The 26,512-nt window shown below is 42.9% G+C and overlaps 1 protein-coding gene across 3 annotated transcripts in view; it reads right to left on the bottom strand.

The window, feature by feature from the left end:
- The window catches only part of CLRN1 (clarin 1), a 37,039-nt gene extending 11,003 nt beyond the window's left edge, over positions 1-26,036 (bottom strand). For 2 of the 3 annotated variants that reach the window (XM_046003942.1, XM_046003943.1), the window contains exons 1-2: positions 25,784-26,036; positions 1,959-2,138 (exon numbers count right to left, since the gene is read on the bottom strand). In XM_046003942.1, the coding sequence (XP_045859898.1) occupies positions 1,959-2,138; positions 25,784-26,036 (433 nt within the window). Of the gene's footprint in view, positions 1-1,958; positions 2,139-10,184; positions 10,207-12,037; positions 12,078-25,783 lie in introns of all 3 variants that reach the window. The other variant, XM_046003941.1, reaches the window with a different exon arrangement.
- Between the last annotated feature and the right edge of the window lie 476 nt (positions 26,037-26,512).

Genomic DNA, 26,512 nt, shown 5'->3' with positions numbered 1-26,512 from the left:
CTTTAAGAACCACTGCTGATCATTGTATTCCCGTGATCAAAATCGTGTGTATTCCCTGTTTTCTGGCTGGCCTCTAATTGATTTAATGGCCTTCACTAAAATAGCACGCCACCCAGATCTACCAGTTCGGTTTGGAATGTTGAGGGAGCAGAAGGTAATGCCAACATCTGCTTCTCACCTGACCCATCCACGGTACTGAATCGCTCTCTCGGTCTGTCTGTCTGCCCCCTGTACCTGTGCTCTTGCTCCTCTGCCCTAATTTCAAAGCCCTCAGCCTTCCTTTACAGAGTTCATCCCACCCCGCTCTGGCTCATGTCCTACCACCCTATGGGCCGGCTTTGCTCACCCCATCCCATTGGAATTCTGACTTCTCTAAACTGTACTAAGTGCCCACCCGGACATCTCCTTCTGGATTTGCTTTTTCAAGTCCGCAAACATGTACTGAATTGTTTACTGCGCACAGAGCAACAGGCTGGATGCTCTTGCTGGAGATAAAAAGAGGAAAAAGACTTAGTCTGCCCTCCTGGGGTCACCGTTTCTGCACAATTGAAAACTGTGCTATCCGCTGGTGAGAGACAAGAGGGAGAATGATAGCAGAAACCCCACTCGAGGGAGAACCGCTTTGGTGAAGTGAATTATTCGACTGGCAAGAAGTGGATAAGGGAAGAAGCCAAGAAGTGTGCCCAAGTCCGAATGGGTGAAGGCCTTCCTGCCCTGTGAGCTGAGGGAGCCCCTGTTGACTCACGACTCTGTCTTCTAGAGAGGGAGATGCGCAAACTTATGGCTGGCATTGATCTGTGCTAGGGGAAGGGAGCAGGGGCCAGACACAGCAGGGCCTGGGACCCGAGGGCAGCCAAAATGCAATGGCAGAGGAAAAGGAAACAGACTAATAGGACTTTTCAATCTACTGTTTGCTGGCGTGAGTTGTAATCTCTCTCGTCTCCTCATGAAATCCTTAAGAGAAATGCAGATGCTTCCTGGGAATATGACAAAGTACTAAGTCTTTTTGCAAGTTTAAAATGGGATGAAATCAGAGACCTCCGATAGAAGAACGGCTACATGCGAGTTACGGGTATAGTCTTGATTTTCTCGTGTTTCTCTTCTCCTGGTAAATATATCCTATGCACCCTGTGGCACTATCCGGGGTTTCTATTCTTTTCCATCAGCCTTAGTTTTTGAGTGGGGTGTGTTTACCGATGAACTGGATTCTGAGCTCAGAGTTTATTTTTTCTCAGCTACACCTATCATTAGGCTACACAGAATACCTATGGGCCTGAATAGGACAACTCATATGGGCAGAACACTGGTTCTTTACTTTTTGTGGTTGACTTTTACTTATTTTCCTGATTATAAATAAATAAATGCATGTTATTGGAAATACTAAAAAGCATAAGAAAAAGTGAAAATCACCTATAATGTCACTACTCAGTGGTAATTACTATGCACAGAATGGGACTCTGTGTGTGTTTGTGTGTGCTTATCTATATGGAGGCTAGAAAGAGGATATGTATAATCCAAATATTTATATATGCTGTCTCTACTTACACATAATCAAATTTGGTTCATAAAATCTTATGATTTTATTTATATTTATAAAATCATATACACACTGTTTTAGTCACTTAACTTTTTGATACAAGCATGCATCCTTTTAATGGCATCTTCAAAGATACAATTTAGTGCCAGCATTTATGCATACAAACTATCATGATGCAGATCTCGAATTCCTTATTGTTGGATACTCATGTTTCTCTCCACTTTGTCGATCACATATAATGCTACGATATACATCTGTGTCTATATACAGTCACTTTACATTTAGGTAGACCTGTCTTTTGACACCTTGGAAGGCACATTTGTCTGTGTGTCAGAGTAGAAGTGCTTTGAAGCAGAAGTAGAATAAATAAATAAATAAATCTTAAAAAAAAAAAAGAAAAGAAAAAGAATTTTGTACTCACCTGAAATAAAGCTCAAAAGATACAACCCTAGTGGACCATGCAGGGTTTCAAAGGGCTTGCCAAAAGCATTGTACATGAAAAAGGCTGTTCCCACCATGGTCAGAACGACCAGGATCGTGGAGAAGAGGATGACGTTGACGTGGATGCTCACGGGGATGGCTTGGAGCAAATCTGGGAAAACTAAAGATGAAACAAAGGTTAGAAGAAATTTCATTAGAGGTAGTCTGCAAATGCAATTTCAAAAATTAAATCCTTCTTTTTAACTTCAAAAATCACTAAAATCCTTCAGATGAATACATTCTCACTTATTAATTTACAAGGGATTTAGAAAAAGGTTTAAACACAGGATTATTTTATAGAACTCACCAGTAAAGACCAACAAGGAGGAGATTTGGGGGAATTTTTTCTGCCCTTGGTCATATGTAATTACTTAACTAAACAAGTGGTGTCTTTATAACCAAAAACTGTACATGTTGATGACCAAACTTTTTTTTTTTTAAAGATTTTATTTATTTATTTGACAGAGAGAGAGATCACAAGTAGGCAGAGAGGCAGGCAGAGAGAGAGGAGGAAGCAGGCTCCCCGCAGAGCAGAGAGCCTGATGCGGGGCTCGATCCCAGGACCCTGAGATCATGACCTGAGCCGAAGGCAGCGGCTTAATCCACTGAGCCACCCAGGCGCCCCGATGATGACCAAACTTTTAATAACATTTCACAGTAGCCTTTTTTTAAAAAAATATGTCTTGAAATGACATTTTCAATTTGAGGATATCTGGGGGAGTTCAAACATCAGGAAGCATTTCTGTTTCCTTTGCTCCAAAAAAGAAAAAATTGTTTCTAGTCCACACCAAGATTAAAAAATGAGGTATATTTTCAGTGAACTTCAATATTTTGATGTCGCACAAGCTGTGGGAAAATAATTTCTGGTGATACAAGAAATATTTTCCATTTAGAAAACATGCCAAATCTATTTCTAGATTTTGTGTTCAGGGCAAGTTTTTCTCGTTTGCAGAGGAAATGAAATACTTTATAAATGTAGGGTCTCTCTTATCTGGTGAGGCATCAGTATTCTTAGCATCAATAAACCTGGCAAGACCAATCTGGGGAAGTTTCGTTTCCCAAACATTTATCAAGTGCTTCTTATTTACTGAGCACCTAATACGTGCCAGGCATTGTTCCAGGTGCTGGAAATAGAGCCATAAAACAAGAGAGACAAGGTCCCTGTTGTCTCATTGAGATTATAACCTAATGGGAGTAAACAGACAAGAATTAAACAGGCATATTTCATAGCTTATCTCCAAAGATGGCCACCATCAATTCCTTCCTTCTACACACATGATGCTTCCCCTTTAGAGGAATTTATTCCTCAGTCCCCTTTAACCTGGGCTGGTTTGTGACTGTTTTGGCCAACTGAATATGGCCCCAGAACTACAGTGTGCCAGTCCCAGGCTAGCCTCTGAGAAGATCAGCCGTTCCTACGTCTTTTCTCTTGGAGGCTTGAGCAGTCATTCAGGAAGTCCAAGCTACTCTGCTGGAGAAAAAGGCCACCCAGAGGAGCAGCAGACACGGGAGGGAAGAGTCTTGGACGTCCAGCCCGGGAAGGCCTCTGGGCGACTTCAACCCCAGCTGCTATTTAACTGCAGCTCAAACAAGACCTAGGCAGGTGAACGTAGACCTTTTTCTTTCAAGCCCCTGACCTTTGGGGGGTTATAATGCAATGGTAATACTAAGACACTGTCACAAAATGCTGCCGCTATGCAGAAATGAAACAGGGCAATGGAATTTTGAGTGATTGAGTGAGTGGATAAGGGTGGTCAGCAGTTAACACCTGAGCTGGTACCTGAACGCCAGGAAGGAAGCCACTGTATAAATACCCGGGGAAGAGCATTCCTGAGGAAAGAACCCAGCTGCAGTAGCAGCACTCGGGTGAAGCTGGTGAGTGAGAGGAAGGGAAGTGCCATTGGAGACTGGAGTCAGGCTGATGCACCCACTGGGTCCTGGTCAGCTGACCTTGGTAAGGAGTAATTCACTGGGAAGCTGCACGGGAGTTTCAGGTAAGAGAGGGACGCAGTCTCCTTCGTGATGTGAAAAGATCACTCTGGCCGCTGATTAGCAGGAATAAGGAGGTGGGGGGCGGGGAGGAGGGCAGGTGTGGAAGCAGGGAGACCCAGAGGCACGAAATATTCACAGTGGCAAGAGACAGGAGTGGACCTAAGGTGCCGCAGTGGAGGTGGCGAGCAGTTACCAGATTTGAATCTATCTTGGAGATAGAAGATAGGACTTGTTGACAGAAGGGAATCAAGGATAAACAACAAAATAAGTGGTGGTGTTATTAACTGACATAGACAAGTAGAAGGTGTGAGTCTGGGAGTCTGGGCATGGGAGTGGGAAGTGAGGTTCTGTTTCAGATTTTTTTTTTTAAGATTTAAAAAAAAATTTTATTTATTTGGGAGAAAGAGAATGTAAGAGAGAGAGCATGAGGGGAGAGGTCAGAGGGAGAAGCACACTCCCCTTTGACCAGGGAGGCCCAGCAGGACTTGATCCCAGGGCTCTGGGATTAAGACCTGAACCGAAGGCAGTTGCTTAACCAACTGAGCCACCCAGGTGCCCCTGTTTTAAGTATTTTGAGTTTGAGTTGTACCTAAGATATGCAAATAGAGGTTCTAAATAGGATTTATGTGTCCAGAGGCCCACGGAGAAGGTGGAGGTATTTGGGGAGGTGGAGCTATGGGGAGGCGCCTAGGGCATGAAATTTAAAGGGACAATCACTTTCTGGAGTCAACCCCCTCTAGCACAAGCCCAAGAGTGAAGAGTCTCCTTAAATGTTATGACCTAAGGGCCTCCGTGACCTCACCTGGTATGTAAAGCCAGAGGAATGGCTACCACCTGTGGAGAAACTCGAGCTAGAGGAGAGAAGGACCCTGAGGCTCCGCCACACTGACTTGCACAGGAGAAAAGAGAAACCAGTCAAACCTGAGAAAGAGAGCTTGTGAGTTAGAAACAAATCTGCGGATGGGATTACAAAGAACCCAAGGGAATAAAATGTTCCAAACAATGACATGAATCTGTAAGAACGGGTATGGAATGATCATCAAAATATGTTAGGTGAAAAAAAAAAACAAAAAAAACCCCAAACAAATAAAAATGTGCACTTGGGAAAAGCCAAAGGGGAATGTATGTAATAATAATTAAGTACTCACCTAATTTTATTCTCTCAACAACCCACCTACTACAAAAAACTGGGGCTCACAACCCACCTACTACTACTACTAAAAACTGGGGCTCACACATCCAAGATTTGTAATTAATAAGTGGTGGAGATTTGAACTCCTGTCCATTCTCTAAACCAGCATGCTAGAGCAGCCTCAGGGATAGGCATGCTTATCCAGGCAGACATTTCTAGAGGGCTACACACAAAACTTGTAACAGTGATTCTGAAGAAGGAGACTGAGGGATATTTCATTATGTACCTTTTGGATTTTTTTTTTTTTTCTCTATCTTGGAAGCATTCTCTAGTCAATGAATACGTAAATACCTAAAAATTAATAATAGGGACACCTGGGTGGCTCAGTGGATTAAGCCTCTGCCTTCGGCTCAGGTCATGATCTCAGGGTCCTGGAATCGAGCCCTGCATCGGGCTCTCTGCGCAGCGGGAAGCCTGCTTCCTCCTCTCTCTATGCCTGCCTCTCTGCCTACTTGTGATCTCTCTCTCTCTCTGTGTGTCGAATGAATAAATAAAATCTTAAAAAAATAATAAATGGATAAATGAAGACTGAAAACTCCTGTGCTTTCTTAGACTAAAGGAGGCTTCAGAGACTTAATACTAGATGCAATGTATGGATACTGTTTGTGATTTGAACAGATGCTTTATGAAAGACATTTTTGAGATAACCAGAGAAAATTGAACATGGACTGGGTATTCGATGTTATTATATAACTATTACTGATTTTGTCGGTTATGTTAATGGTATTGTGATTGTACTTTTGATTTTTATTTATTTCTTTTTTGTGGTTGTACTTTTTAAAGTCCCTATCAATTAGAAATGTTGTGGATGGGTAGGTTGAGAGGTAAAATAAGGAAATTCTCAGCTACTTGAAGGAAAGGCAGACGTTCAAGTTCTTGGGTGGTAAGCCTTTGCTGTCCCCTCCCCCACCCCCCATGTTCTCGGGGCGCAGAGTGAAGCAGCTAGTCTTGTTCCGTGATGCCCTGCCCACCTGAGCTCCCAGGTGCTGAGACATACCATGGATCCAACCTGCTATTCTTAGTTCCATCAACTGTTGATTTGGTTTCTACTAGCAGTTATTAAAAAACCCGCATTGTCTGTCTCCCCACCTGTTAAAAGAAATGGCAACCTCTGTGTCCCTGATAGGGTAGCTCGGTGGAGCCTGTCTGAAAATGGAGGCTGGTTACCAGCGAAACAAAGACAGAAAGAAGTTGCACTGATTTGCCTCCTAGAAAGAAAAGCTAGGAGCTAAAACAAATTGTCACATGGAGCATTCTAATTCTTAGGAAGTCTCTTACAATTTCCACTGTGTTGAGAAAGTGACCCAGCAGGACACTAATCCTTGTGAGATACACTGTTACTTACATTTTCTCAGGGTTTCTGTTTTTGGTGAAAATACTCTGAGTCTGTCATGACCAGCCAGAGCTCTGGTAACAACCCTCCATTTTCCAACCAACATTCCTGTGACTTTTGCTTGGCTGAAGCTGAGAAGAGACTGTTCAGATAAACACAGGGAGGTGTCACTTTCATCGTATTGGATATGGTGTATGGAGACGTAGGTTGGTTTGGTCTTTCCGTTCTTTTAGGTTTGGGATTATAACACAGAGAAAGGATTTGAACATTTTGAGCTGTGGTGGGGCTGTCATTAAATCCAGCAAGTCACTTCTGGCCTCCAGAAATTACTTAATTAGCTGTTGACAAGTGAAGGGAACATCAGCTGCCTGCTGATGCCGCGTTCGTAGGACGGGATTGGTCCAGTGCATTCGGAATGACTCCTTGTCTTTCGTTCTCTTCTCACGGCTTTTCTCCGCTCTGTGCATGAGTCCATGTGTCTCCCTCTCCCTGTCCTCAGACCACCCCAGCCCAAGTGCCTTTCTTTTCTCTGCTCTTTCATCACCAAACTTCATCAAAGAGCAATACCTGAGTAATAGCCAAAAATTATATAGTATTTGCTAGGCTCCAGGTCTTTACCTCTATTACATAAATGAGAGACTAAAGTCTTTTTATTTTTACAACATAAATTGAAACATAAATGAGAGATTTGAATTTTAATTCTTATGACAATATAAAGAAGGGACTATTTTATCCTCAATGTATAGATTGGGAGAAAAAAAATAAATAAAGCCCTGAAGCACAAAGAATTTAAATTGCCTAATCACACAGGGGATTGCTGCCTTTGCCTTTTACTCCTCTTCCTTCTCCCATTTTTAAGGTTAAAGTAAAATAAACACAGTAAGAAAAAACCTCTCCCTTTTTAGTGGCTATTTCTGTGAATTCTGACACTCGGTTATGCAATCACCACCTCAATCAATAAATAGAACAATTTCCCTGTTCCAGAAACTTCTGGCTTCTCCTTTGCCATCCACCTGCCCCCTCACCCCACCCCCAGCTCCTGCACATGTAACTTTGTAAGAAACTGGCAATTGTTTTCCAGCGTGACTGTGCTATTTCACCCTCCAACAGTGTATGAGTCCCAATCTTTCTGCATTCTTGCACTTGGAGGCTTTTTAAAATGGTAATCATTTAAATAGGTGTGTAGTTTACCTCATTTTAATTTTGCTTGGCATTTTCCAAATGACTAATGATAGTGAGCATCATTTTGTGAATTTATTTGCTTTCTATGTATCTTTTTTGGTGAAGAGTGTTGATATCTTTGTGCATTTTTTATTGGATTGTTTCTTAGTATTATTGAGTTCTGAGAATTCTTTATGCATGCTGGATATGAGCCCTTTATCAGATAAGTAATTCACAAATATTTTCTCCAAGTATGTGGCTCGTCTGTTCATTCTCTTATCAGTGCCTTTTGAAAAGCAGTTCTTATGTTTATGAATTCTAGTTTATCAATTGTTTTTCTTTTATGTATCATGTTTTAGATGTCAAATCTAAGAAGTCTTTGCCTCATGCAAGGTCACAAATAATTTTTGCATGTTTTTCTTCTGGACATTTTTTAGTTTTAGGATCACATTAATGTCTGTGATCTATTTTGAGTTATTTTTTTGTATATGGCCAAGGTTAATTTTTATTTCTGCACATAGATATTCAATTGCTTCAGTACTCAAAAAAGTGAACATAGACTTAACATGTGACCCAGCAACTCCTTTTCTAGATATTTACCTAGGAGAATTAAAAACATATGTCCACAAAAATCAGTATGCAAATGTTTACAGTGGCTTTATTCGTATTTGCCAAAAATTAGAAACATCTTAAATATCCATCAACTGGTGAATGTATAAACAAGCTTTGGCCCGTCCATAAGATAACATGCTTTTCAGTAATCAAAAGGAACAGACCATTGGTATATACAATAACTTGGATGTATCTGAAACACATTATGCTAACTGAAATGAACTACACTCAAAAGGTTGCATGTTGTAGGGTTCTGTACATATGGCATTCTGGAAAGGACAAAATGACAGAAAACATCAGTTTTTGTCCCATATTGACAGTGAGGGAGGAGATGGATCAAAAAAGGGGCACAGGGGAAATTTTGAGGGTGATGAAAGTGTTCTATATCTTGATTGTGGTGGTATTTACATGCCTTTATGTATTAGTCAAAATGTGTAGAACTGTACACTCAAAAAAAGGTGAATTTTACTGCATGTAATTATACCTCAATAAATCTGACTAAAACCAAAAAAAAGGGGGAGGCTAAGGTCTGAACTGAGGAGGCTCTTCCGGACGTGAACAAGAACCTCAGCCCAGGTGATCATTTGGCATGAAGGAGGACGGGCTCCATAAGAGAGAAGAAAGGGAGCATGGGGCCAAGAGCCAGGCGCTGGTTCTAGTCCACCGTGTGACCTGGAGCCAGTCAAAGGGTACCTGTTTCTCTCTGTAGAATGAAGGTGCTCCTTGGGGCAGCCTGGGAAGGGACCAGGCTTTTGAGATCAGAGGAGATTCACACTTCAGCTCCTTTCCTAAGTTGGTGAACTCCCTAAACCTGGATTTCCTTATCTGAAAAGGGAATTCTACCTTTCTCTCAAATGTGGGAGGACTCCGTGACCTCAGCGTACGGAGTACTTAGCCCAGGGTAGGTGCTCAGTAGAATTCTCTATGGTGTGCCCCTTCCACGGCCAGCTCCACCACTGCTCATGGCTGTCCCTTCTCACCTCCTCAGAAACACTGCTGAGGTGTTCTCTCTGCCACATCCATTCCCCCCTTTCTCTGCATCAGTCTCATCAGCACACAAGTAACATGCTGTCATTTTCTCACCTTAAAAAAAAATATCGGGGCACCTGGGTGGCTCAGTGGGTTAAGCCTCCAACTCTTGATTGTGGCTCAGGTCATGATCTCAGGGTGATGAGATCAAGCCCTCCCTCCGGCTCTCTGCTCAGCACAAAGTCCGTTTGTTCCTATCCCTCTGTTCCTCCCCCAGCTCACAAGGGCTTTCCCTCTCTCTCTAAACATTAAATACATAAAATCTTTGAAAAAGTAAATCTCACTTAAGCCCTCCAACTATTACTTCTTTTTTTCCATTTTCTCTTAGAGCAAAACCCCTCCAGGAGTTGGCTGTATTCTCAGCATCTCCTCCCTCTCCCCACTTTCTTGAACTGCACTTGCTCTGATAACTACATTTCCCAAGGCACCAAAGAGCTTCAGGCTGCCAAACCCAGCGGTCAGTCTTTGTCTCCATCTTACCTGGGCTCCATTTGGCACAATGGCTCACTGCCTTTTCCCTGGAAATGCTTCCTTCGCCGGGTTCCCCCACAGGACAGCCCCCAGCTTCTGCTACCTCACTGGCTGCTATCTTGATCTGCTTTGTTGGTCCTTCCTCCCCTCTGGAGTTCTCTAGGACATGACTCTGTTCTTGTACCTCTTCTCTCCTCCCTCTTCACTCACTTCCCTGGTGTCCTATGTGGTAGCATGGCTTTTCCTAGAAACACTTAACAAAGCGATATCTCCAGCCTGGATTTCCCCTTCAGTCCCACGCTTGTAAGCCCTCAACTTCCTCCCGAACATCTTGACTGGGGTATTAAATAGGCATCTCATTGTGTCCCAAACAGCACCCATAGTCTTCCCTTCCTCACACTTGCTGCCTTCAGCCTTCTTCGCCTCAGCTGCTGGCTGCTCCGTTCTTCCTCGGCACCATCCTCGATTCTTACTCTCACATTTCCTGTTGAATCCATTGGGAAAACCTGTTGGCACAACCTTCAGAATCCAAACACTTCTCCATCTCCACTGTTCCATCGCAGTCTGAGCCATCATCATCTGTCACTCACATGAGAGCTAGGGCGTCCTGGCTGGTCTCTCAGCTTCCACCCCTCCTTCTCACAGTCCACTCTCAGCCCAGCAGCCAGGGGCATCTTTAATAAATGAATTTGTTTATGTCAATCCCCTGCTTACACCATTTCAGTGGATTCTATTCTTACTCAGAGTATAAGCCAGCTCATTACAATGGACCTATGTGGATTGGACTCCTTGCCAGTCCTCTAACTTCATCTGCTACCTATTTCCTTGAGCAGTGTGCTCTGGCCATTGACCTCATTACTGTACTCCAGTCATGCCTGGAGTGTTTCTACCTCAGGGCCTTTGCAAATATTGTTCCCTTGTCTGCATGGTCCTCTGGTACACTCATGACTTGCTCCCTCACCTCCACAGCTTGACTTAAATGACACTTTGTCAGGAGGGCCTTCTTTAACCACCTTATTTAAAGTTGTCGCTGCCTGCCCGGTCACCTCTTCTTCCAACCCTCCAACCCTTTGGCTTGCTTTTCCTTTTCTCCTTAGCAATTATTACCACCTGACCAAGTCTATATTTTAACCTGTTTGTCCCGGGATTTGTCGTTGGTCTGATTCATTCACTGCTGTATTCATAGCACCTAAGAATGCCTGGCACAATGTAGATCAGTATTGTTCAATTTTTTTTTATTTTCATTATTGCTCCCCACCCTAGGAGTCTTTTTAGACACTTCTCCTAATCACACTTTCCCGATGAAATTTTAATACCACAGATATATTGTGTATTGATTTCTGCATTGTATTTATATCTGTGCTTTATACTCAAGACACTTTTTAAAGAATAAGGTTTTTTTTCTCCTCTCCCCCCAAGAACCAATTTTCACCCCCTTAGGGGGATTATGGCAGCCACTGAGAATGCATGATGTAGCTGTGGGATACATATATGTTGGAGGGATGCATTTTGCTTGGAGTAGGATGGGGGATGGAGCCTGCTGTTGTCAGCAGGTCTAAGGTTTCTTGGTAGAAGTCAGTGGTTTATACTAAAGGAATAGCGCCATAAAGGCAAAAAGGGAAGGAAGAGGAGCAGAGAGTCCATCTGGTGACCCCAGGGCCAGAAGAGAAAAAGAGGGGGGTTGGCAGCTTTAAGTGTGATGGGAATTTCTGGTTAAGAACCTGAACTTGTTCATTAAGTCCAGCAGTCACTGTTGACCTTGATGTAAGCTGCTGATAGTAATAGAAACTGGATTGAGAGAGTTTTTGGAGAGAATCTGGGGCAATGGAGATAAAATAGAGTAGTCACCAGAGGGATAATAGGAACTTCTTTTTTTTAAGAAGCAAAAAGTCCTGGTTGGTAACTGGAATAGAATTTCAAATCTCTTTATTAAAGAAAAATTTTAATCCAGCATATTGGGGGATTGTCAACCTGTTACATGGAAACTGATGGCTGTTTAATAACAGGGTTTAAAGTTTGGGATTTGTAAAAGAATTCATCTCAACCCTGAACATGACAAAGCTCTTTTTTGTTAGCAGGGCAGAAGGATTAGGAAAAGATGGACTTGTTCCTCATTGTGTTTCTGTTCAAATGTCCAACTGTTCGTAGAGGAATTTTTAAAAATAAATGAAAAACATTATAACAATGAAATGGAAATTAAGATAAAAATGTTGCCCACAGTCCTACCAACATAAAAGCAAAATTTTTCTTTATTTTTATTTGTTTCAAATCTTTGTCCATCTTAATATGTATTTCCTATATTATAATAATAATGCAATTTTGAAGTTATATTCTGTACTTCTCATTCAGAATATAAGTATTTCCATGTTGAATTCATAACTCATGTAGATAACACTGTGGATTTTCCAACAAACTAAGGCACTGCTGTCTGTCAGGTTGTCTTCATTGTTTCTTTACTCTGCCTAATGCTGCAATGAACATCTTCAAGCACATTCCTTCTTTCTTATTATGGGGGTGGATAACGAGCTGGACTAACTTTTCTGGATGAACTTCCAGGAACGGAGTTACTTGGATCAGAGTGCTTTCTAAAAAAATGCTGTATATTTATGGGCGCCTGGGTGGTTCAGTGGGTTAAGCCTCTGCCTTCGGCTCAGGTCACGATCCCAGGGTCCCAGGATCGAGCCCCACATTGGGCTCTCTGCTCACTGGGGAGCCTGCTTCCCCCTCTCTCTCTGCTTGCCTCTGCCTACTCGTGATCACTCTCTGTCAAATAAATAAATCAAATAAATAAATAAAATCTTAAAAAAAAAGAATGCTGTACGCATATTGATACAATGTAACCTAAAGAAAGTGAGGTATATTTTGTAACATACATATGAAACTACTGGTTCAAAGCTCAATTTCTCTTCCCTGCAGTCTGCAAGCAGAGATTTCTGACAAGATATCTAATCAAAAACAGAAAACTAGAAAAAAACTAGTCATTGAGGTCACTCTCCTAATAGCAGAATAGAAGGCACCTGTCACAGGAGTTTGGGGGGCGGGGAGGGCAGCAAATCCACATTGCGTAACTAGCCCTGTGTACAGAGAAAGGCTGTCCTACCCTCATTCCTGCAGTCTGCTATTACAAAACACAGCTGAGTAAGGCATAAGCAAATGGCTTGGAGAAAATGCAGTCCCAGGAGAGCTCTCCATAGAAAATTTACCCTCCTGCAATCATTTGGGCTATGTTCCTTGCCTGTGTGCCCCCATTCCAACTTGGGCCTCTGATCTCTGGTTTACAACCCTCAGCCATTCTGCAAAGTCTTCTCCAGTCTTTCCCTTTTCTGTCCCTTGTCAGATCTTTCAGTCCTCCCCCACTCTTAGGCACCTATCACACCCTCGTCTCCATTTCCCTCAGTGTGTGTGCCTGGCTTCCAGAAGGCCTGAAAACACCCAGTGAATGGAACTCTTCCATTTCAAAGAGGAAAAAGAGTCCATCAAGGGAATTCCCTCACCTTGCAGTTCCCCATTGCCATGCTTGGTTTGGTTCTCCGCAGCCTTCCCTCCATTCTTAGTGACATTTTTTCCTTCCTGTCCACAGTCTGGCCTTCTCCTGGTGCTGTCAGACTCATTATTTTCTACCTCACAGCGTCCCTTCTCAATCCATTACTACCTCTTTGGTCTATCCTTAGCATTTTCCTCCCTACTGCTTTATCCTCTCAGTATAGAATCACACTCCAGACCCTCCCATTGTGAACATACCCACAGACACACACAGACACACACACTCACACACACGCACAGAGAGCGAGAGTGAGAGAGAGAGAGAGGCATGCACGTGTATATGCTGGGCCATGGGGCTCCTCTAGGAGCCTGACCACTCCCTTGTTCTGAGTTCTGGCCTTCTGTTCCTTCCTCAGCTCCTTCAAGGACTTCTCTTCCCCACCACTCTATCAGGACTGCCTTAGAAAAGGTCCCCCTTGACCTTGTGAAATTAAAAAAAAAATCAAAGAAGGGGCACCTGGGTGGCTCAGTGGGTTAAAGCCTCTGCCTTCGGCTCAGGTCATGATCCCAGAGCCCCGAGTCTGGCTCTCTGCTCAGCAGGGAGCCTCCTTCCTCCTCTCTCTCTCTCTGCCTGCCTCTCTGCCTACTTAGGATCTGTCTGTTAAATAAATAAATAAAATCTTAAAAAAAATCGAAGGATTATTTTCACTTTCTCTTATTTGACACTGCTGCCGTGTTTGGGACTGCTGAACGTTACTCCCCTTTGAAAGTTTCTCCTCACGTGCTTTGACCTCTGCTGGTTCCCCTGCAGCTCACTGAGCCTCCCTTCTCAGCCTGTTTGGCCAGTCCCTCCTCCAACCCATAAGGGTTGGTGTTTTCTAGAACCCACTCTTATTCACCTTCTCACTTGATTCCCTTTCCTGGGAGACCTTCCTTCGAGTGCAGCTCCCACTACCACCTCTAATCTGGGGATTCCCTCTTCTCTACCTTTACTCCCGGCAGTTCCCATGACTTCCCAACTGCACAGCTGATGGACATGGCTTGTTGCTGGCCTGTAAGTGGACTTCAGTAAACATGACCAAAAAGAATTTCATCTTCCCTCTAAACTTTCTCCTTCTGTATTGATCTCTGTGAATTGCTACAACTCTCTGTCCTGCAGAAACCTGGGGTTCACCTCATGTCACTGAGCTCTGTTGATTTTTTGCTTCTGCTTATTTGGGAAATACTTCCCTCCTTTGCAGCCCTCTGGCAATGCTCTGGCTTGGGCCACCAAATAGGGGACGGAGGAGCCTCTTGACTGGCCTCTTCACCTCCCTTTTGGTCTTCCTCCCATCCATCTCCTGCCTTGTCACATACCTGCTTAGTAAGGCTTCCCATTGCCTGCAAGATCAAGTGCACTGCCTCAGGACAGCAAATTCTCATCTTCTGATCCCTGACTTCCTCCCTAGCCTTGCCTTTCTGCTCCTTTCTCTAACATCCTCTGCACTCTGGCCACAATAAGCTCGTCATAACTCTGCTCATGCTATTCCTTTGCTCAGAATGGTTCTTCCATGCCACGGAGGGAACTTGAACTCTAAATCTTAAGATCTCTCTCCCAGTTCCCCTGTGCCTTGCCCTGACAAACAGCAATTCTCCTCATTGGAGCGTTCAGAATAAAAACCATAATGGTGATAGTAATTAGTGCTCCTCAGCCAACTCCAATCCTGGTTCTTCCCCATTCTGGGCCCCTTGCATGTCCTGGCCCCTTTGAAGTTAGACGAGGCTGTGAAACAACCTTTCCCGGTAAAGTATACAAGGGGAAATGGCATGTGTCCGTGCCGGGTCAGAGGATTTCGATGTCAGAGGGAGAGCCTCCACGATTCTTGCCCTCTGTTCTAACAGCTGGCGACATTCCAGATGGTAGCTGCATCCTGGAATGGGCCTCCAGCGGATCTCTGATGAACATGTACTGCGAGTAAGAAATCAATCTTGGCTGATTCACCCATGCAGCATGAACCTCCTTGTTATTAAAACATAATGTAGTCCCTCTTGACTGATGTACCTGTGCGCCTTTACAAATTGTCAGTTAGTTAAAAACCCTTTTGCCAGATTCTTCATTGTTCGTGGACTGGCACCCTCTCTTTCCCTTCATAACTGCAGAGTCTAGAATGTTTAGGCACATAATAGACCCCAGTGATTTTCCCCCCTGGGGGATGGGGGGTGAGGGCACACATACTCTACCTTACAAAGAATTTGTGTCTTACATGTAGAGTCATGCTGTTTTCAATAGATCATTGGAGAGTAATAAGGATAAGATAAAGAACCATGTTTTTACAAACTAAGTATGTTCCTTTATTACTTGCCATTAATCCATGTTTTATTTGCTATCTCTTAACGTATGGCTTTCATTTCAGCTGCCTTACAATTTATTTCTATCTGCTGGGTTCCTCTGTTGTTTTTTATTCTGAAACTTTGTTCTCCTTTTTAGCCATTGCTGATTCCAGTCTAACAGTCCTGCCTTTTATCCTACAGTTCTTGAACAGGAGTTTAGTCAATCCAATCTAAATCTGTATTGAGGCATTAACCAAGATTATTAGGTAGTTAGACTATCATGCAACACCAAAGCAAGGACAGAGGAGCTGGTGGGAAGAGAGACAAAGAGCCAGACGTTAGCTGAAAAGCAGTATGACAGGTTGAAAAAAAGCATAGCTTTTGGAGTTAAGAAAGTTTGAAATTTATCTGGTTTTGCCATTTACTGCTCATGTGAGCCTCTGTATACTTCGACTCCTTTATGTGTAAATGTGAGTAGTGATGGAAATGTTGCAGAACTTTCAAGAGACACAAGTGAAATCATTCCTGTGGATGCTCTATGTATATTGGAAGTAACTGCTTAAATTTTTTTTTTTTTAACATGATGAAAGTGGCAGGGGAGTTGTATTTTCACCAAGAAGAGTGGGAGATAGAAGAACCCAGTGCTGTGAGAGTGTCTGCATTTTCAAATCTCATGGTCAGTCACTGGGGCTGGGAGGGAGTGCTTTGGCTCACAGGTGGCCAGAGCACTTATCTGTACATTGAGACCAAAGATTCCCCTCACCCCCCGCCCCTCATAGGAGTCCCTAGATACACGGAATTCAGGCAAACTGTCTCTCTTGAAGCTCAGTTTTTTACTTTATTCCCTCCCTGACCAGGTGGGCAACTATTCCTGTAAATAATCCAGGGACTTTAGATTTATAGCTAATTACTTATTTGGTACCTGTCACACACTTTCCTAAGCACCTGATATATGGTTTTCATTCCATTTCTATTTCCCTTGTGCAATTTCTTGGACATTCTCTATGTAATGACTTATCTTAAATGATTTTTAGGCTGAATACACACCTCTAAAGAGGACCCCTGATAATCTCTTTGGAAGGAGCAGAGCCCTTCCACAGGAGACAGGCAGGTGAAGGCCAAAATGTTCGTTTTATTTCTGAAAAAGTGCTAGAGGACATGGCTTAGATTTTCCACCAAGTTCTGTTGAATTAGTCAGCCTCACCCACCCAGTCAGGCCGGGACAGAGCTGGCCAGCTGCAGAGCAGATTCCTATGCCTGGTTTTGGGCAGACATGGAAAGAGGGGAAGGCTCTAGGGCTGAGAGCCTCGTATCCTGTTTCTTAAAGATTTTATTTATTTATTTGACACAGAGAGATCACAAGTAGGCAGAGAGGCAGGCAGAGATAGAGGGGGAAGCAGGCTCCCTGCTAAGCAGAGAGCTCCATGCGGGACTTGATCCCAGGACCCTGAGATCATGACCTGAGCTGAAGACAGAGGCTTAACCCACTGAGCCACCCAGGCGCCCCCGTATCCTGTTTCTTACTCAAACTCCTCAGTCCAACCTCTCATTCCCTCTGAGGCCAGGAGAATGTAAGGAAAGTGTGAGACCCTTCATGGAAATACACAGCTAAAGGAGTAGAGGATAAGGATCCCCAAACCTCCCACCTGTGTGGAAACACTGCTAAGTACCGCTGCTCCTCACTGCCCTCCTTCTGATGGTCTTGCCCTTCTCTAATGTGGAGAACGCCAGACCCCTCACCTGCTCCCACCTTTTGTGGCCACCATCCACCTCAGTAATTCTCAGCCTTGGGTACTACTGGAATCTCCCAGGGAGCATCTAAAACCTTCCAGTCCTCAGGCCCCCCCTCCAGAGATCCCAGTTCGATTTGCCTGGGATGCAGCCTTAGCATCCAAAGTTTTAGAGACTCTCCAGGTGATTCTAAAGCACAACCAGGGTTATGGACCACTGACCTGATGGCATAGGTTTCACCAACCCTTTTTGCCTTCCTCTAGCGAGATGTAAAATGCAGGTAACCCCAACTGTGAAGCTCCCAGAAAGAAGGCAGCCTCTGCCAATGTCAACAATGGTGCAGCAACTGCTTCCTAGATTAAAGCCATCTGGTAGCTTCCGAGGTCCTGCTTCCTTCTCAACTCATCCTTCTCCACATAAAACGTGTGTAAAAAGAGACGTTGTGTCTAGCCCCTTGGTGCTCAGTGATTCATTTTCTTGAAAGGGAATAAGAGGGAAGATTTCTTTCTTCTTACAGATATGCTCTTGATCTGACTTTGCCCTCAGCCCGTCTGCAGCCAGTCTTTAGGAAAATCCAGGGAAAGCCATTCCCTGACATAGGCTCAGTGCGTTCACTTCCTCTAATATCTGCCGTCATCTCACACCCAGGTATGGAGGCAGGCTTCCTTCTGATGGCTGCGTGGTCAGGGAGAAGGAAATCCATGACCCCAGCACTTCAGAGGAGGAGACCTGATGGTAAGACAGAACTGTTTAAAAGACCATTTTTCAGGACCTTGCCCAAATTTCTCTCAGCTGACGTGTGTCTACCTGCCTCAGCCCATTTCAGAGGAAGCCCCACCAGTGAGCCTTACTCAGCCATGGCAGCTGAGGGACGACAGCTGCTTCGGTGCATATGCGTGTCTGACAACAGAACCCATTTAACTGCTCCAAATCCACAGGGTATGATTATGTTGGGGTAATAACTCCTGAGAATGGCTTTGCTACAGTTATAACATGCTGAGAGGGAGCAAAATATGAATCCTGCATAAATTAGTCTGCCAAGTACAGTTTGCTATTAGTCAGCTCCATCATACCTGGAATCAAAGTGTATCAGCTCCCAGCCAGTCTGGGTAGTTCGGTGCATGACTGGATTGAAAGGCGAATTTGTTTAATCTAATTTAAATAAGTTTTGTGTTTAAAAAAAAAAAAAAAGGTCTTTAACTTTTGAAACCCCTGATCTCATTCAGAGATAAAAATGAGCTTTAATTTTTCATTTTTTTTAAGTGAGATTTTAACTTACACTCTAAATCTAACCCATTGGCTCCTCATAAAACACCAGATTTTAAAGTGAAGCGAATACTGGGGACCTGCTTTTCTTTTCGTCCCTGACTGTTCTGAACCCGTTCATGACACCACAGGAAGGAGACTGCCGTTTTTGGTCTTTGCTGCGGTGACATAATGTTGCAGTCCAAGCCACTGACTTTGAAGATCTTACCACGAAGGTTTTCACTGGCAGTGAGCTTCCATCAGCTAGCCACATGTGCAATCAGATATCTCCTCTCTCGGCAGAAATTATCAACATCAAGGTAATATGATGACATAACCCAAAGATTAGCCATAAGCATGTGACCAGCTCAACCTAGATTTTTTTTCAGCCTAGATTATTAAACAGGCTTTGACTTGACGCTTTTACCTTCCAAAGATCAAAGATTAGGGCTTAGACATCAGGGCCACCGAAATGTGAGATAAAGAGGCAGTGCAGGAATTCAGATCGTAAGACCAAGGACCCTTACATGGATCTACAAGTTCCAGGTGTTGGGAAGTACTGACATTGTCTAACTGGCTGGTGAAACTGAAAGTACTCTTGTATTTTCTTCATTTCTTTGTGTCCTTTTTGCATATGGTAAGGAGACACACCTGGCAATATCCTACGTGTCTGAATTTCAGTCTCAGGTTGGCTACCCACTCGATCTGTGACCCTGAAAAATTTGTGACCTCTCTGAGTTTACAGTTTCCATTTTGGCTCAAAAGGAATAGCATCGTCACAACTCCCATATAAGGGCTGGAGATGATTTAGTCACCCAGAAAACAGGCAGCTGAAACAAGTATTTTTTCTTTGGAGGTTGTCTAAACATCCTTTGGGAAGATGAGTTACCTCAGAGATTAGAAGAGAAAGCACAGCAGCAAATTGTCAAGAACGATCTGGAGTCCTCCACCAATCGGTGAAGTTCACACACCTCAGGGTTAAGTTCCAGAAGCCCCAAGTTTCATGTCTCAGCTGAGCCCCCGTCAGTGACTTTATGGCTGTTAGGGTGGAGAGTGATTTCAAGGAAAGGAAGGTGTGTGCTTGAGTGTGTATGTGTGTGCGTGTATGTGCATGTGTGCACACACATGTGCAAAACTCTAATAGGTGAGGCTGATTCTGTGAGGGATTCTTCCTGGTAAGAGAACTGGAAGTAGTTGCTAAGGAGGAAGGAGACGTGTCTTTTCTTGGCCAATATTTCTCACGAATTTGAGGATGATGTCTCCTCCTTTTGGGTGAAGAAAACTCTGAGAGTATTAAACATACTGCTCATTCCTAACTCTTTGCCATTATCAGGAAATCAATGCAGGAAAGAGGAGTTTTTCCGGTAAGGATGGAAGAGAAGTTTCCAGAAAAAAATTGGGGGGAGTAGGAGGTCAGCCTCTCACTGTATTTTGACCTTCGTTTTGGCTTTCTCAATAACGCCATTAGATGGTGTGGGTGTTTATGGCTGTTCCGCTAACCCACCTCCCTAGAACCCCAAAACATTCCATTCTTCATTTTCTCCTCCTCTAACCTGCATTTTCCCACACAAATAGTAAAATGTTTTGACAGGGAGGAAGAGAAGTATTTGCTTTGATAACAAAATTCCTTTGGGTCCTGATAAATGGTAGGTATTTCCAAATACTTTAAAAATCATGAGCTTTGAGGACCAAAGAGTAAAGGCACACAAAACTCACCACTTCTGATGAGAGTGGCTGGAATCTGTCAGCGGAGACTTCAACCGACAGAGCAGAAGGGTCAAGCCATTTTAAAGCTGGAAGGACCTTGTCTCGAACAGCCAGCCCCTCATTACATAGCTCATAAAGTGTCTGAACTGGAAGAGATGTTAGAAATCACCCAGTTTCATCTCCCATTTTAGAAATGGAAGAACTGAACACAGATGAAACGTGATTTGCTTCAAATCCATCCCCAATGAGTGACACAGACCTGTCTCAACCCAGATTACTTAATCTCATATGTCTGTTTACCAAGCATTTCTCAAGCACCTCTTTGTGACTCGCTGGTGGGAGTGTAGAGATGAAGAATACCCAGCCCCTGCCTTCCGAGGGCTGAGGATCTCCTTGCAAAGAAGTACACATTCTCGAATACTTACGATCCAAGGTGATTTGAAATAATGGAGTGAACATCAAGGTCTGGGAAGGACAAAGCAGGAAACAAGTATTTGGCCAAGAAAATACTTCACACTGGTGCTTCTCAACCATTACTATCTTCGAATCCCATAATCACTTTTTTATTCCCCCCAGTGGAAGGAAAACAAAATTTCTATTTGCTGGACTGTTTGGTTGGGTGAGATCCGATATGAGGATCCAGAGCTAACAGGCAGGAGGGCCCACACAAGTGAGGCAAGAATGGTACAACTGTCTTTCCCCTTTCCTCCCACCAGGGCATCTCCCCTGGTCAACTCCATAGGTTTTCCTCCCACCAGACGGTCCATTAAGGAAGGGAGGAGGGACAGGCAGTGTTATCAGAAGGGGTACGTAAAGACCTTGGCGGCTCTGCCATGGGCAGGAGGGGTGAGAAGAGAGAAGCAGGTTATGCAGAATGGTGAGGGGTAGAACTCCTGGGGCAAATGGGGGAGTCACGCTTGGGAGAGACCCTGGAGGTATAGCGCCAACTCTCGGGAGTGGGGGCAGAGACCCTGAGTCCTAACGGTTGTGCCCTAAAATCTGTTTGAGGATCCCCCTGCTTGCTGGCACAGTAGTTTCAACATTCCCTCTGTAATGTGGGTGATGGACCTCATCTGGTAAAGAAAGTCTGCTTTTTTAAAAATACGAAGTAGACTAACTCTCTGTTAAGCTTTTTAACAAATTTTCAATCATAAGATCTCAATCAAAATGCTTTTAAAAGGATGACTAAAGTTGCAAGCTGTGATACACGATTGGTTAGATATTATTTCCAAAAGAAAAGAAAAGAAAAGCCATGTCCATACGTTTTTATCAGCTCATTGAACTATCTTGGCAATAAATAGATCAGCAGATCTAGGAATGATTGATACCATATGATTCTTGGGTTTCGTATTTGATGATGCTCTGCAGTGTTTCGAATCACCAAAACAGAAACCCACCCACATACATTAAGCTCAAAACTGTTTTTGAGTTTTTCTCTGGATGGCTACAGTTAGAGTTTAAACAGCATCATTAAAATTTTACAGGTGACATATCAGGAAAAATTATGCCCACCAGTTGTGTTTCCTTGAAAGGAAAGCCGTCCTTCATTATAATGAATGAAACTGTGTGCTAGGTATGAATGCTAATGACCTCTGGAATATGAAGCGCTGACCCATAAATGAACAAGAATGAGCCAGAGTAAACGAGGCAGAAGTTTTCCCAACATAACTGTGCATGCTGGCAGGGAAGATTCTTGCTATAATTAAAAGAGATAGAGTAGTTAACAGGGAACGTTTAATAGGAACAAACATGACAATAGTGCCTAATATTTTTCTGATCCATTCTTTAACCTCATGTTATACTATGTGTCTGGGTTTTAAAAGTGACACGTGCATTGTCCATAAAAATAACACGTAAACTTGTACAGCAGAACCAAGCAAAAATTCATTTAGAGTATGGATAGAGACACTGTCAATACCCGGTTTACTCAGAGTAAATCTTTAGCTAAATTGGCACTGTCCCATTGTGATAGCTATTAGCCACTTTGAAATGGTGAGAGAGCATTTGAAATGTGGCTCTTTTGGGTTGAGATGGGCAGTAAGTGTAAATACAGACAAGATTGCAAAGACTAAGCCCTGGAGGGGAAAAAGTGAAATATCTCCTATCTTATACTGACTCCATGTTAAAATGACAGTATTCTGGATATCTTGGGTTAAAGAAAAGTGTCCTTAAAATTCATTTCACTTGGGATGCCTGGGTGGCTCAGTGGGTTAAGCCTCTGTCTTCAGCTCAGGTCATGATCTCAGGGTCCTGGGATAGAGCCCCACATCAGGCTCTCTGCTCAGCGGGGAGCCTGCTTCCCACCCCCCTCTGCCTGCCTCTCTGCCTATTTGTGATCCCTCTCTCTGTCAAATAAATAAAATCTTTTTTTTAAAAAAATTCATTTCACTTTGTTCCCTTACTCTTTTTTTCTAATATGGCTCCTAGAACATTCGAAGTTTTGTATGTGGGTTGTATTTATGGGCCACATTGTATTTCTGTTGACCAATACAGATCTAAATGAAAAGTTCGGTAAGGAAAGAAGCATTTAGCAATCCCACAGAACTGAAATGTACATTCATATTAACTGATGATAACACAACAACATGACAAAAACTGGTCAAGAAGCAACTGATACTTTGATGAGTGCCTTTTCCATTCCTCTTACACTGGAAAGCTTCTTAAAATCCAAATAATTGCTTAATAACTTTCTAAAGGGGATACCTAGGTGGCTCAGTCAGTTAAGTATCTGCTTTCAGCTCAAGTCATGATTCCAGGGTCCTGGGATCGAGTCCCACATCAGGCTCCCTGCTCAACAGGGGAAACTGATTCTCCCTCTGCCTGCCATTCCCTCTGCTTGTGCTCTCTCTCTCTAACAAAAAAGTAAAATCTTAAAAAAAAAAAAAACTTTCTAAGATAAAATGAGAAAGGAGGAAATTCTGGGAAAGGAGTTGTGCCCTAATCATAAGTTGGGCTCTGGAAGAAACAGAAAATCATTATCCTGAGCTTTTTCAGGGCTCTGGATTTTGCTCGAAGTTTGCCATTATTAAGAAAACAGGGTTGGGCCTCTCATTCTCTTTCATTAATGAGATGATACTTCTCTCTTAGGAAGAATATCAGAGGGTTCTCTTCCTTCCAGAATACACTGTTAGAACGTCACTGGCAGGGTGATGGCATTGTGAGTGGGAAGATACGGACCACGAAGCTATCTTGCAACAGGAGTTTAAACTTAGAGGGTGCAGTGTGTTCTAAAGGCCCATTGGGGAGTGCCTAGGTGGCTCAGTGGGTTAAAGCCTCTGCCTTTGGCTCAGGTCATGATCCCAGGGTCCTGGGATCAAGCCCCCCATTGGGCTCTCTGCTCAGCAGAGAGCCTGCTTCCCCTCCTTCTCTCTCTGCCTGCCTCTCTGCCTGCTAATGATCTCTGTCTGTCAAATAAATAAATAAAAATCTTTAAAAAAATAATAAAGGTGCATTGTAGGAAGCTTTTATCACAAGAGAGCTGTTTATCTAAATGAGCATTATGCTTTTTAGGGACTCCATTGGGGGTGTTCAGTTTCCTCAACTTTCTCCCATGTTCCGCTGAAAGAGATACTTCTATGCTTAGGCAGAAAAAGTGATGCTTACGTCTACTTTGCCAGCTCTCATGGAAATTAATGAGGCTTTCACAGTTCTAGCACCTAGAAAGGTTCTGTAGAGAAGTTGTCATCCCAGAACAGACAGATGTCAGCTTTTCTTTACAAGGCTGGGGCAGATCATGGGGATGAATGCAATTCTGGGACAGGTAATGGTGTGGTTTTAAACCCCACTGATTCTGAGTCCTCACAAAAACAAAGGAAGGGACAGGTGACTAGAGCAAGCACATCACAGAGGGGGCCAACAGAGAACACAACCATAAAAACATGTCTCGAACCACTGAGGAATGTAGCTGTGTGAGGAATAAGTAAGACGAAATATGCTTAGTGTCTAATAAGTGTTCAGAGAACATATTGTTTTGAAACCCGTCCTGGGGTATGAGTAAAGTTTCTCTCTAATTCACTGTACAAAATGCAAGGGCTTCAGAAAATTCACTGTCTGTTCCCTGCTTTTGTCGAAATTCATTAGTGAGAAGCTTTACTCATGCTTTAGCTGCCGATGACTCATGGTTAAATCATTTCACTCATCTTTTTTCCTTTTTTATTTTTTAATACAGTTGGAAATCATGTGATATTTGGCTTTGTTCTCTTTCCCCCCTAAGGAAAGCTAAGCAACTCTAACAGCCCCATTACCTTAATGAACTAAAGCCATTCAGCGAAAAGAGTTGGTATTCACTTCATCAAATCTAGTGATGATAATTTTTTGAAAAGCTGAAGACTAATTCTTGGGGATTTTTTGGAGCCCTGTGACAATTCTTATCCTCTAATAACGTATGTGAGTGAACGTTGGTGTCCAATGACTGCTAAGAAGATATAAGGAATGTTGCAGAAATATAAATAGGCCAGTGCTGAAATTTAATTAGACACTGCATAGGTTAATAATAAATTCAATTAATTTAGCTTTCTACCTATGCTAGAGAAAAAAAAATACCCAGGCAAAATAATAATTCATTTTAAATGCCTCGATTGGTAACCTCCTTTCCTGAAGAGTGATTTATGCAGTAATTTACTGGCTGTTTCTTCATAAGATTGTTCCAAACCAGCCCTTTTGAAATAATAATAATTTCTGAATGTGTGTTGTGAGAGATATAACAAATGACTTCTTATTAATTTTCATTTAATGAGTTGCCTATTCACATGGTAATTTTTTAAAAAGTCTCTTAAGATAAACAGGTTATAATACTGTGGGTAACACTTCCATTTCACAAAAATCAAACAGGGAAATCTGTCTCATATTCTCTACATGATTTGAAGATCAATCTGATGCAAATATTCTATACTAAATAGGCATCTATTTCTTTCCTAGTTAGCATAGCAGATCATTTTAAATTTCTATAGCCAAGTGATTCAAATTGGTTAAAAAATTAAAAAAAAAAAAGAATATTAGTGGCAAGAAAGGTCCTAGCAGGGATAATACAGGGTAGACAGGGTATAAAGTCATGAGCAAGGTAGAAAAGCAGGTAGAGTTGGTTAAGGAGCCTATAACACTGATCCTTTTTGGGGTTTTGTTTTTTTTTTTTAAGAGCAAAACGAACATCCTCTCTTACAGCTTTTATTTCACCAAGCCGCCCCTCTTTTTTTTAAAAGATACCAAAATTTCTAGCATAGATATTAATATTTAAGAACTTAATTGCTTATCCTCTCAAAGTTTAATTCCATAACAGCTCATTAACTATAAGTTGTCATTTTAAAAAAACAGAATGAAATAATTAATAAAAACAAAATAATAAAAACTAAGAAGAGGAAATCGCTCCGAAAAGACCCAAAAGGTTCCCCTCTGTTTTAAAAGGCCTGCAATAGACAGGGCAAGCCTCTTAAAAACAACCCCTTGCAACAGTTGCAAGAGTATGCCTAAAGTATTAAATAATTCAAAGACAATTGTTACTTACGTGAGAACCGAAAGGGCCTTGCTCCCAGTCCACATTGCCTCACACCCTCTCCATGGAAAAGCCCGTACTGCATCTCGCCCATGAACTTGTCCAGCTCCTGCCCAGAGGCATTGACGAGCAGAGCCCCTGTTTTGCAGAGGAAGGTGGCTTTGATCCACAACGGTGTCCCCAGGGCTGTCACCACTCCAAGGGCACACACAAAGCTTAACATCCCAGCCATGCAAAAAATGACTTTCTTTTGTTGGTTTGGCATGATGAGAAATGGCTTTTATGAGGGTGAGGTTCAAAAACGAGACCTTGGAACTGACGAGAAGTGACTGCCCTTTTGGCTGCATTTATTACAGTGGCTGAACGGACAGATCCCAGCCGATCAGGAACCTTCACCCTCGACGGTAGTTCTTGTCAGCAGAATGCCAGGATGGAAGCTTCTTCATCATACCTTCTTGACTTCTCTCCTTTTCTGCTGTTGCTTCTCTCAAATTTGAAATCTTTGGACTAAGAATCCGTAAAACAAAACTCTTTCACACTGCCTTTGAGTATCTCCTCTTGTGTCACTTGGTAACAAAGGTCTAAGATAACAGATGGAGTCCTCCGGTAATTTGATAAATGCCTCCCCCTTCCCCCAGCCTTTTGTCGGATTGGGTGAGTTGAAACCTTCAGAAACAGGCTTGGCTCCCATGGTAAATTTTCAGCAACTCAAGAACCTCATTTATTGTGTTTTTGTTTTTG

This window comes from Meles meles, chromosome 4 (assembly GCF_922984935.1).
Source record: "Meles meles chromosome 4, mMelMel3.1 paternal haplotype, whole genome shotgun sequence".
NCBI classification, from domain to species: Eukaryota; Metazoa; Chordata; class Mammalia; order Carnivora; family Mustelidae; genus Meles; species Meles meles.
The sequence above is the reverse complement of the archived record's forward strand: the minus strand, read 5'-3'. Positions and strand labels throughout refer to the sequence as shown.